General features: G+C 39.9%; 1 protein-coding gene across 6 annotated transcripts in view; it reads left to right on the forward strand.

Moving 5' to 3' along the window:
* The window catches only part of LOC120900598 (fibroblast growth factor receptor), a 42,712-nt gene extending 31,807 nt beyond the window's left edge, over positions 1-10,905 (forward strand). For 4 of the 6 annotated variants that reach the window (XM_040307825.1, XM_040307823.1, XM_040307824.1 and 1 more), the window contains one exon: positions 9,222-9,573. In XM_040307825.1, the coding sequence (XP_040163759.1) occupies positions 9,222-9,499 (278 nt within the window). In that variant the 3' untranslated portion in view covers positions 9,500-9,573. Of the gene's footprint in view, positions 1-9,221; positions 9,575-9,617 lie in introns of those variants that run through there. The other 2 variants (XR_005739222.1, XR_005739221.1) reach the window with 2 other exon arrangements.
* The last annotated feature ends 1,289 nt before the right edge of the window (positions 10,906-12,194 follow it).

Here is a 12,194-nt window from a genome sequence, read left to right on the forward strand (position 1 = left end):
ATACTCACCTGGCGATACATTTTCTCGATGTCGGCGATCACCGCCACCTTATACTTGCGGAATCGCACGACGAGAGACAGCAGCTCATCTTGCACGACTGGTCCTACATGCAAGACATCGTTTAGAGAATGCCCCGTGGTTGTCTTCGCCGAGCCGTAGAAAACCACACGCACCTTGGTCGTCGTGCTGGACTCTTTCACCACCGGATGATGCGGCAAGTAGTGAACCGCAGCCATGCTGTCCTCTTCAACCGGCACAGGAAACATGTGACCCAGCGTCACGTATTCTCGCATGAAGTCATCGTACTGCTGCTTCAGATGCTTGTCTTTAGCCAGCCTCTGCTCCAACAACCGAAAGCGCTTCTGGGCTGCAGCCTTCGAATCGCCAAGCATCTGAGCGTAGTCGTGGTGTTTCGGCATGCGAACGACGTATCTGCCGGTGTGATCTCGATTCGTCGTCTGCTTGAAGTACTGCTCGCACTGTTGTTCAACAGGAGACAATGATGTTATAGCAAGCTCTTCGACCTTCCAAAATCGCTCCAGCTGTTCTTGTAGTTTGTCGGTTGCCTCCTGTCGGTTGGTTCATGTGGCAACTAATTGTTGTTTGCGATTGCGATTCATGAAAGGTCGGTGTATCTCCTGTTACGAGCCAGCCAAACACCGTGTCGATGAGAACGTTTCGCTGGTTTGGCAAATGCACTTGTCCACCACGCAGCAACGAATAGAAATATGCTGCACCGATGATCATATCCACGCGCCGCGCGGTCCCGAAATCTGGATCGGCCAGAACGTAGTTCGAAGGAACGCCGATGGCAGCAGTAGAAAACGACGTTGAAGGAATGTTCTGCGTTACTTTCTTCAACACAAGGAAATTCATTGCTTGTCGGTAGTGGTAGATCCGAGATCGCACTTCTGTACATACTATGTGCTTTGCATTGGTGGTAGTGCTGTCGACACCAGCAATTGAAACGCTAGCGGGCTTTCGTGGTAGTCGTAAAAGCTGACAAAGATGTTCACTGATCGCGTTCGGCTGCGATCCGTTGTCCAGCAATGCTCGCGCCAAGTGTTCTTTGCCGTATGCATCGACAACAACCAATACCACTGTAGAAAGTATAGCGTTAACGGCGGATTTCTTCGACGATGCCAACGCCATTGTTGAAGAGCTAGAAGTCTCACCCACTAATACACTGCTGTTTTCTTCGTGAGCATGAAGTAGTGTGTGGTGACGCTGAGAACACTGCTGGCAATTGTATTTGGACGCACACGCATGGGCCAAATGTCCTGCTTTCAAGCAATTTCTGCACAGCCTTTTCTCACTCACCACTCTCATGCGTTCTTGTGTATTAGTGCCTTTGAACACATTGCACGACGCTATACTGTGCCCGTTCTTTTTGCACATCACACACACTGGTACGTTGTTGGTATTAGTAGTAGCAGCATGCAACGATACTTTTGTCTTTATTGGTTTTTGGGAACTGCACCACACTTCTCTATTGCCAGTGTTTCCAACACTCTTACACGTTTTTCCAAAAACGCCATCATGTCCGTAAATGTAGGATCTTCATCGGCATGGGCTTCTTCCCACACACGGAGTGTTTCATCATCCAGCTTATCCGCCATCAACTCGATGAGAATTGAACTGAACGATTTCACGGGTTCTTTCAATTGTTCTAGGATTTTGACATGCCGTCGAAAATCGTCAACCAAACGGTTGAGCGCCACTGCTCCCGTTTCTTTCATCTTAGGAAGCGATATAAGCGATCGAATATGCTTCTTACGCAAAATGATTGGGTTGGAATAACGTTTGACGATCGTACTCCATGCCAAATCATAATTCTCACTCGTAACCGAAATGGATTGTATTAAATTCGCAGCTTCTTCTTTGAGTGAAGCTCGAAGGTAGTGGAATTTTTCGATTGCCGTTATGTCCGTCGATGAGTGTATGAGTGAGACGTATGTGTCGTGGAACGTTAACCACGCATCGAAATTTCCTGCGAACTCTGGCAGTGCGATCAATGGGAGCTTCACTCTTGAAGAAGAAGATGAAGCAGCATTTGCAGCAACAGACACAACTTCAGCGGCTGCCGGAATGGGCAACATACTACGCAATTGCGCCTTTGCGTACAAATACGTTTCCTCCATTTCTGCTCTAATACGCGCATTAGTTGCAACGCCTTCCTCGGAGATTTCCAAATCTTCGATGTCTTCTTGCACTGTTTCAAAAGATTCCCAAATCTTTTCCAAACGATCGAGTCGCGTCGACACTTGATTTTGTTGTTCACTTGTGAACGTTTTTACGAACTCTTTCACACGATTGATGGAGTCCATGTATTGGTGCCGCTTGAGCTCCTTGTACCGCAACTTGTCCTGCTTCGACATTTTGCAAAAGGCTCACACACACAAACACTAACACAGATCGAGTGCCGCAGCACTGCTTAATGAACAAACGCTTCTGTACGCCGGTTTTCACAAAAACCGAAGGATTTATCAAAATCCTGGTCACTACGCACCAAAAATGTTCTGTCCCGTGATCGTTAGCAAATTTGCCCTACGTTGTGATATTTTTTTTTTTTTTATTTGCCGTACACGGTGGAATTTATATTGTTCGTACAGTTCACGTGTGTCTTTATTCCGTATCGATTCGCGACTGATCGCTGAGCGCCGCGCACCCAGCTCAAGCAGCGTGTGCAAAAACACGCACACACTTACGCAAAAAATTCTCGTTCCTCTACACTTCTCCTCACCAGTACATCCTACCGTATGCGGTACCAAACAAGCATCGTTCCGCAGTCGATCATGCATGTTGGTACCAAACCTTCGCTCGAAGAGCTCATTGTTAAATTTTGGGAAATAGAGCAAATTCCAGAGGCCGTTAAATGGACGTCCGAGGAACAAGAGTGCGAGGACAGCTTTCAGCAACAACATGATCGCGATTCCTCCGGGAGATATATTGTGAGATTACCGTTCAAGCACGCTGGAGTGGCTAAAAACTTAGGTGAGTCTAAATCTTTTGCTATGCGACGTTTTCAGCAGCTAGAACGCCGTTTCGACCGAAACCCTGCTTTGAAAAATGAATATGCGGCAGTGATTAGTGAATACGTAAGTCGAGGTTATCTGCAAAAGGCTAAAGGTGATAACGATATATCCGTACAATGTTTCTTGCCTCACCATCCTGTAGTAAAAGAATGCAGCACTAGCACTAAAATTCGTCCAGTGTTTGATGGATCGGCTAAGACAGCGAGCGGCTGCTCGTTGAATGACGTATTAATGAAAGGCCCGGTCATCCAAGATAGTTTGCTGAACCTTTTGCTAAGATTTCGATTGCATCCGATCGCTATAGCAGCCGATATAGAGAAAATGTACCTCCAAATAAAAGTCCATCCAGACCAGCTCCGTTAAAGAGAATCAGCTTGGCCCGATTGGAGCTTTGTGCGGCAGTGGTGGCGATAAATTTGTGGAATCATGTAAGCAAATCAATGGGCATGCAAGAAATCGAAACATTTATGTGGAGTGATTCTAGAGTGGTTTTGCATTGGCTCAAATCTCCTTCGTATACATGGGTCACTTTTGTAGCAAATCGTGTATCGTTGATACAGGACATCGGAAAGTGCTGCAAATGGATGCACACTAGAGGTACAGAAAATCCGGCTGATATAGTTTCAAGAGGAGCTCTACCCCAGCAGCTATTATCGTCCGATTTGTGGTTCCATGGCCCTGGTTGGTTGTCATCGCCACAAGAAGAGTGGAAGGAAAGTAAGATGATAGAAGTTCCACCTGAGGAAATGATGGAGCGCAAGAAGCAGAACATAGCAGCAATTTCGATTGATTCGGTGAATTGGGTGAAACGTTTTTCTTGCTATTGGAAGGCACTAAGATTCACGGCATACTGTTTGCGATGGAAAGGGTACAGGCGCCAACAGAATCCCTCCAGAGAAGCATTTATTACCACCATAGATCTGGAGAACGCAAAAATAACGTTCGTCAAAATGCTTCAAAACGTCTACTTTCCGAACGACATGCGAGAATTATCATCCGGAAAACCTGTACGTGCAACTTCTCGTTTGAAATCTCTGCATCCTTTTATCGATGCAGATGGATTACTCCGTGTTGGTGGCCGTCTACAGCAAACTGGGATCGAGTACTCTGGAAAGCACCCTTTGCTACTACCAGGAAGTAGTCATTTTGCCAAACTAATAGCAGTCGAATATCACCGCCGATTGCTTCACGCAGGTCCTCGCGCCACGTTGGCTGAAATGCGAAAGGAATATTGGGTGATCGACGGCCGACGAATTGCTAATTCGGTTTGCAAGAGCTGCGTAACGTGCTTTAGAGCGGATCCTAAAACAGTATCTCAAACTATGGGGCAACTTCCTGAATCTCGTGCTACGCCTACGCGCCCTTTCTCGGTTGTAGGAGTTGACTATTGCGGGCCATTCTATCTCAAGCCCCCCTCATCGTAGGGCTGCTGCAACAAAGGCATACGCGGCTGTATTTGTCTGCTTTGCAGTCAAAGCAGTGCATTTGGAGTTAGTGGAGGATTTGTCTACGGCGGCATTCCTTGCAGCATTCCGTCGTTTCGTTTCGCGTAGAGGATTTCCTACTAAGGTTTACTCAGACAATGGGCTAAACTTTCGAGGAGCAAACACTGAGCTAATGGAGTTGCATTGTCTTCTCAACGATCCGCATCATAAGGAGGCTGTACTGGCGGAATGTGCTAGAAACAAGGTAGAATGGCACTTCATACCCCCGCGTGCGCCTAATTTTGGTGGACTATGGGAGGCAGCAGTCAAGTCGGCGAAACGTACCTTGCGAAAGCTTTTTCGCCTACAAAGTCTATCGTTTGGGGAGATGTCAACAGTGCTGGTGCAAATAGAGGCACAAATGAACAGCCGCCCTTTAACTCCCTTATCTGAAGATCCTAGTGAAGTAGATGCCCTAACACCGGGGCATTTTCTCATCGGGACGGCTTTGATGGCGCTGCCTGATAACAACGTTGTGGACGTCCCTGAGAACCGCGTGCGCCGATTTCAATTGCTTCAACAGCTAGTGCAGCGGCACTGGAAGAGATGGAGGACCGAGTATTTGTGTGAACTACACAACAATAATCAACGGATTCTTGTTCCTCAGCGTGTGGCTGTCGGCCAAATGGTGATCTTGAAGGAGGATAACGTTGCTCCCTGCGAGTGGCCACTAGCCAGAATCCACGAAGTTCATCCTGGTTCCGATGGTATCGTTCGCGTGGTAACTCTTCGCACACAACAAGGGTTTCTGAAACGTCCAGTGTCGCGCGTATGTTTGTTGCCATTTGAAAAGGAAGAGCAGTACTAGTAGATGTAAATTTAGGAAATTTAGGTGGCCGTAATGTTTGCTATGAGACGTTTGGTTTTGTGAATTGGGACATGACAGACGTTTATGACGTTAGGATGACAGGTTTTGTTTTGACAGAAGGAGTTTTGGGGCACATGTCCAGATAGGGAAACAGAGGAAGAATTAAGAAACACAACGTAGGATCTGAATAAAGGAATTCCAAACTAAACATTGTCATTGTGGTTTGTAGTTTATGTATTTGTTTCCATTGAATGTGATGTATATTAAAACATTATGCTTGTGGTAATGACATACTTTAATCTTCTTAAAAGAATAAGAAGAAAAGCACTACTGTATAACAGGCTTTGAATAGGGCTTTGCATTTATGTACGGAAATGACATTTACACTCTAAATATTTCTAACGAAAACTTGCAACATTTTTTCACTTCTTTTTATTGTCCGTATAACCAACAGTCTTCACACTCAAAACAATTAAACTTCTATTTATTTCTTTTAATCTTATCAAACAAATTGTATACAGCTACGACGTGTTTTGTTATTCAAACAAAAGTATTCATTTCTTACAGCGTTCTTACAGATTTTTTTGGTTCGATTGTATTGATATCCAATCGGACGATACCAATAAATTATGGGAACGAACCAAAAAACTATGGGATACGATGAATAAATCGTAGACTGGCCCAAAAATTATTGGAACTGACCAATGAATTGTGGGAAACCCTGTGTTTATGCAACAACCGCCGTCGTTGAGTAGAATTTTGGTGATTTGATTATTTAACCATAGCAGCATAGTTAGTCCTGCGTATAGTGTGCTAAGTCGATACCGGGCTTGAGCCTCTATATCTTGTTATCTGGTAGTGCATCCTGGGGCTGAGGCCTGTCCACGCCAAGAACGGCTGTGTATAAATCTCGTTGTGGAACCATCGAAAAAGTTTTCTAATTACATCATATTTACATTAATTTCAACGAATGCAATGGAAAATGCAATATTTATTCTTCTTCTTATTTAGCGCAACAACCTTCGCCTTTAACAGATAAATCGTTCACTTTTGTTAAATAAATGTCATGTTTTGCAACATATTGCTCAACGTTAAAATTTACATCTCCTCTTATGCTAATAAAATTGTTAGGTTAAAAGATACTATTAAACAGACGAGCAGCGATTGATTAAAATGTAAGCTTTGTAGGATTCTTCCTGAGCTATCTTTAATAGGCTTACTGAACGTAAACAAAAATTAATCTCGTTATTCTTTACCAACCATCCAATTCTTTGTGTTCCGCCAGATGGTGGATGGCCTTGATGTTCCATTCCATCAAAAATTATACTTCAATTGAAGTCTTAAATGATGTGTGGTGTTTTTACAGTGAATAAACTACCATTCGTAATTACTATCGTGATTATAGTAATTAAACTTTGAGTTAAAAGCAAATATCAAATACTCTCATTTCAAACCTGCACACTACTAATCAACAATATGCGATAAATAAATACCATGTTACTCGATCCACATTCACCTTTGTGAATGTTTTTTTCACCTTTTTATGGTCATTATCAAGGTTTGAAAAAAATTCCACCCGCTCTTTGTTGCTGAAGCCATACGATTTGCCATCATTGTATTGCAGGAAGATTTGCTTTAAACAATAGCACATGATTTCAATTCATTTTGATGGGATTTATGTCATACAAATGTATTGTGTATAGTGAAATGACATAATTACAGTGTATCATTAATTAAGTTTTCTGGAGAAATTGCATTGTATTGCAATTGAAAACTTACTGCCCTTGTATAACGACTCCGTTAATAATCTGTTATTGGTAATTTTTGCGCCCCACCCAATCATTGCACACTTTGTATAAATCGTTGTTTTTTTTCTAAATATTTATAAAACATTGATGGAAACTGACATTCTCCCTATTGAGCATTTCTGTCATAGATTCCATTATTAAATTTTTCGAATTTTTACGCAAATGAAAGATTTTGACGGATTTCGATTAAAACTTTCTTAGATTTTTTAGATAAAATTGCTAAGAATTGTGCCTCATCGAATAAGGTTTATTTCATCCTGTAAACCAATTAACTGTATATTTTGATTGAAATCAAACAAATATAGTAAATTCTCACGATTCGGTGGCAAAATTTTTGACTTTTATAAAATAAAAATAATTATTTCAATCCTCCTTAATAATTGGAACAAAGAGATTGCTTTTTTCATCGTGCCATCACTTTGAAAGAGTTTTGTTCACCATTGGCGGGCGGCAGCAGGTGCTAGTTTTCTACCTATTTTACAAAGAACATACGTGTCCACATGACACACACAGTGTTGCGTTTTATTCTAAACACTATTCGATTGAAAAACATCCAGTTTAGGGCTCTTTTTCATCGGTTTCAGTGTATTGGAAAGTGTTATATAATTGGATATTTTGGATTGGATAAACAATATAACAATTGGATTGGATAAACAATACAAACAATGTGCATGCCTGTTGCCAAACAATTCCAACCAGCAGAAGTTTTTTTTATTGTTTTGAACCCCGCAGGCCCGCATATTCAACAATTTCAACAAGTTATCCTTTTTAGTAAAAAGTTTGCCAACCCTTGTTCTAGAAGTTTTTGTTCTGTTGACCATCTAGATTTACAAAAGTTTAGTCACAGAAAATAATGATAAGAACTTCAGTTCTATACAACAAAAAACAAACAAACCTTTTTTCTTGCTTAGTCCGTACAAGATCTAAACCCAGATTTAAACGTTTTACTTGACAAAAGAATCGGCCCAAATAATCTGTAAAGAAGAGAAAGCTTATACTAAAAGAAATGACTGGTCCACTGGTTCCCAAACAATTATATTTATAATATTCACCATGCAATTGTCGAGCATTGTCGAGCATTTTCGAGCATTTTCCATTCTTCATTCTTGGGTTATCAAAAAATATCCTCTGATTTAAAGAAAAACTAAACCAACTACATTCATTACTCATTCTGCCAGTTTTCCACCCTAGCAGCATGGTTTTCTTCTACAAAATTAGCATTGATAATACAAATTTGTAGAAAACATTAAAAACTGCCGAAAATGACGCAAGTCCTTAGCCTCAATACTTGGTAAGACAATGCTTCTTTAGCGAAGGATAAACGCACGATTTACATAAGTAATGTGGCGATTCGTGTTTGTGCTTCTTTATTTCGTTCACTGTTACATTCCCCGAAGAAGGCATGCTTCAACTAAAGCTTCCATCAATTCCTAATCCGTTTCTAAGACGGCCCATAAATTGGGCAATCTAAAATTGGGCATACAATGCTGCGTCATTGCATGATCAGTTTTTTTCTCCACGATTTTGCAGATTTCGATCACTTTCCCTGCTACTGTGGTGTGTTTGTTTTCCGGTTGCAGGCCATGGATTTGACTCCGGAGAGAGAGAGTGGCCGGGAGGGCATGAAAACGAATACAAATCGTTATTGAAAGACAAAGGTCAACATTTTTTACGTGGCGGCCGCGGACAAACCGTAAACATTTGCGCGAAAATTTAATTACACTTGTAAACTTTCCGAAACTTCATCTAAGAGGTTATGGAACTTATCTAAGACCGCTTAATTTAATGATTTTAGCGCAACTTTTATCGGTTGGTTTTATACAGTTGGTTGGATATGTACGTTCTAACAACATGTGTCCTACCATCGTTGAACAGTACTTGATAGAATATGCAAGTAGAAGCCAACGCAATTAAGCTGGATGAAATAAAATCTGAAATAAATTCAGATTAGATTTGAAACTATTTTCAATTAATTTATGAACATACATTCTCCAACCTCGGCTTACAGGAATTGTGATTTTTTTACTACACCAGTACAAATCACACATGAATGAACAAAAATGTATATGTTTTACTCTACTTGCAGGCGGCTATCCGTATCCTTCGGTAAGCAATCATGAGCTGTTTGCCTACCTGCAGGAAGGGAAGCGATTGGAACGACCGGAAAACTGCACAGTTGATGTGTACGACTTGATGTTGCAGTGCTGGCGTGAGGATCCAAACGAGCGGCCATCGTTTCAGCAGATATCAAAGCACCTTCAGCCTCACAAGAAGATTTACATTGATTTCAACGAAATTGAACCGACCTACGTATTTCCACCGACCAGTGATCAAATACGATTAGCCATAGCGAACAATAAGTGAGACCATTGTGTCCACCGCAAACCACAACAAAGAAAGTAAAGAGGCGAATAAGGTCAATTGGTTCAAAGTCTCTATAAAAAAAAAAAAAAAAAAAAAAAATAAATAAATAAATAAAAAAAAAAAAAAAAAACAAGAAAGACATGTACATGTGTGTATACATGCAATGTGTGTGTTTTACGTCCTACAAATCCCAATACACAATGATTCATATTCCAATCACAAAGCAAACGTCTTCATGTGCATCTAATTGCATTCTACCCACCGTTGGAAATGGAAATGTATTGGTGTATATGTATGTGCTGTTGATGAACGTTAATTAAACCATGTGGGTTTTGAAGGTATAATTGACCAATTTTGCCATCATTCCCCCAGTGACACTTACTTTTGGTCAAACGCACATGGAATAAAAAAGGAAGAAATAAAAAAAAACAAAAGCAACACACTTTAGCAAGGTATGGAACATTTATCTGTTTGATGTTTTTTCAGGACCAACCAATGATCGAAACTAATTTAAAAAAACACACACACAAAAAACATGACTGTGATAATGATAACATAATTATACATAATATTCAGTACAAAAACCTACGGTAATAATACAACAAAAAATCTGCTTCTTTTTTTTGCCATAACATTCGTTGTCGGTGTGTGTCTGCTTAAGCCACTCATGGCCTTGGCTATTGTTAGTATGATGGAATCGGTCTATAAGGGGCTCCAGCCCATAACGATCATCCTGTTGGATCGTGAGCAATGCAAAACCTACTGTAACTTTTATGAAACGTTTAATGAAATGGTGACACGTTGGTTAAATTTGATAGAATAAATTGTAATTTAGTATAATTGAGTGTATTACCCATTGTAGTAATTTACAGTAATTTAGTAATAATTTAGATTAATTAATTCAATCCTTTACGTTTTTCTTTTCATTAAGTACATGACGGCCTACGACAGGGATTGCTTACTTGTTAAAGTCTAATATGGGTATAAAACAATGCTTACCGTCTGCTTTTATATAATTTTTACAAAACATGTTGCTAATGTAATTCAAACAGAACCCAATTTTGCTGTGCATCCGGGAAATATGTTTCATATAGAACGAACAATGGAGTACTTAAACAGTTTACATACTTATAAAACCAGGAATTGTAACCAGCGTAACATGAAATGAGCTTTTCAATTTGTGTATTGTGCACCTTTGGTATGAACGTTATGCAAAACAAAAAAACACATCATCGAGGAGCTTAAGCAAAGTATGGAACAAAACTGACAAAAATAGCACTGTGTTGACAATTTGTACACAAAACAAACGAACAAAGTAGCAAGATAAGATTTCAATTTTATGTGGTTTCCAGTCAAACTGAGACGAAAAGGAATAGAAATAAATATTTCAACATTGTTGTGAGTTTCATGTTGAGTAAAATTAGCTTTACCATGTAAAAAAAACGGTATTTTTAAAGGGTAATCAGTCAAGTTGTACATCCGAAAAAAATCTCTGAACAATGATTTATTTATTGATTATGTGTATTTATTTTTGAGTATGATGGCTATTAATAATTATTTATTGCTCACAATTCAATTTCAACACTAAATTTAATTGCCAAACTTTACAGACAAAGCTGAAACAAAAATATTGATCAATTTTACAGGATACAACAAGTTTAATTTAATTGTCAACAATGTATTTACATTTAATTCTACCTAACCATACCAACCAATCAGACATTTCGCCATCAATAGCGTCACGCCGTAAAGCATGCAGCCGAAATCGATAACATTCGATGACATTCATCCATACAAAAGCAATCTGTTTCATGGCAAATATTTTTAAGCTATGTGCACCATACAGGAAAATATTGAAGTACATACATTTTAGCGTAATATGTTTCAGCAGTGTTGATTTTGGCTATTTTTTCACCCTTCCCGGCGTGAAATTGTCTCGATATGTCTGGGCGCACGGTTTTATTTACGGCATGTCATCCTGAATGTGCAATATAAAGCAGTTTTTTGGTTTGATTAACTGTCAACTATTGAGCTCCAACTGTATCTCTGTCACACTTGTTACAAGCAATCACTCAAATTTCCCGCTGAGCAATACAATTTTGATCCAAAAGCATACATTCTCAACTAATCTTCATGTTAAAAAATAAAATGTTTATTAAAACATATCACATAAGTCTATAGAACATTAGCGTTACGTTTCATGTAGGAGGTGGTCGACGTACAGTACATTAAATTGAACACTTAAGATTGGATACCTTTTAACCACATTACTTAGCGGTATTGATTTGACATTCATAATCAACCATGAATATTGTCAAACTTAAGACCAGCGAAGACTTTTAATCCGACACACAAATAACTTTTGCATTTATCTGAATGAATCAAAAACAGATTTGAGTAAATATCCTTAATTGCTTTGATTTTTTGTACTCAATCAAAGATCAAATTTAAACACAAGCCCCTGCTATTGACTATCGATCTACGGGACCCCTAAAGCGGTGGGGCACCAGGCGACCGCCTAGTGCGCCTACCGTTAGATCCGCCGCTGCTCGAAAGTTTATTGCATTATTGCAGCTTTTCCAATTTAAATGTAAATCACAATCGGTAAAGAAATTCAAAAACTAGTGCACATTGCAGTACTGCCACTGATAGCATACTCTACGTAGATGGGCCATGATGGAATGGTAAGCCCCTA

The sequence above is a fragment of the Anopheles arabiensis genome, chromosome 3 (genome assembly GCF_016920715.1).
Source record: "Anopheles arabiensis isolate DONGOLA chromosome 3, AaraD3, whole genome shotgun sequence".
NCBI lineage: Eukaryota > Metazoa > Arthropoda > Insecta > Diptera > Culicidae > Anopheles > Anopheles arabiensis.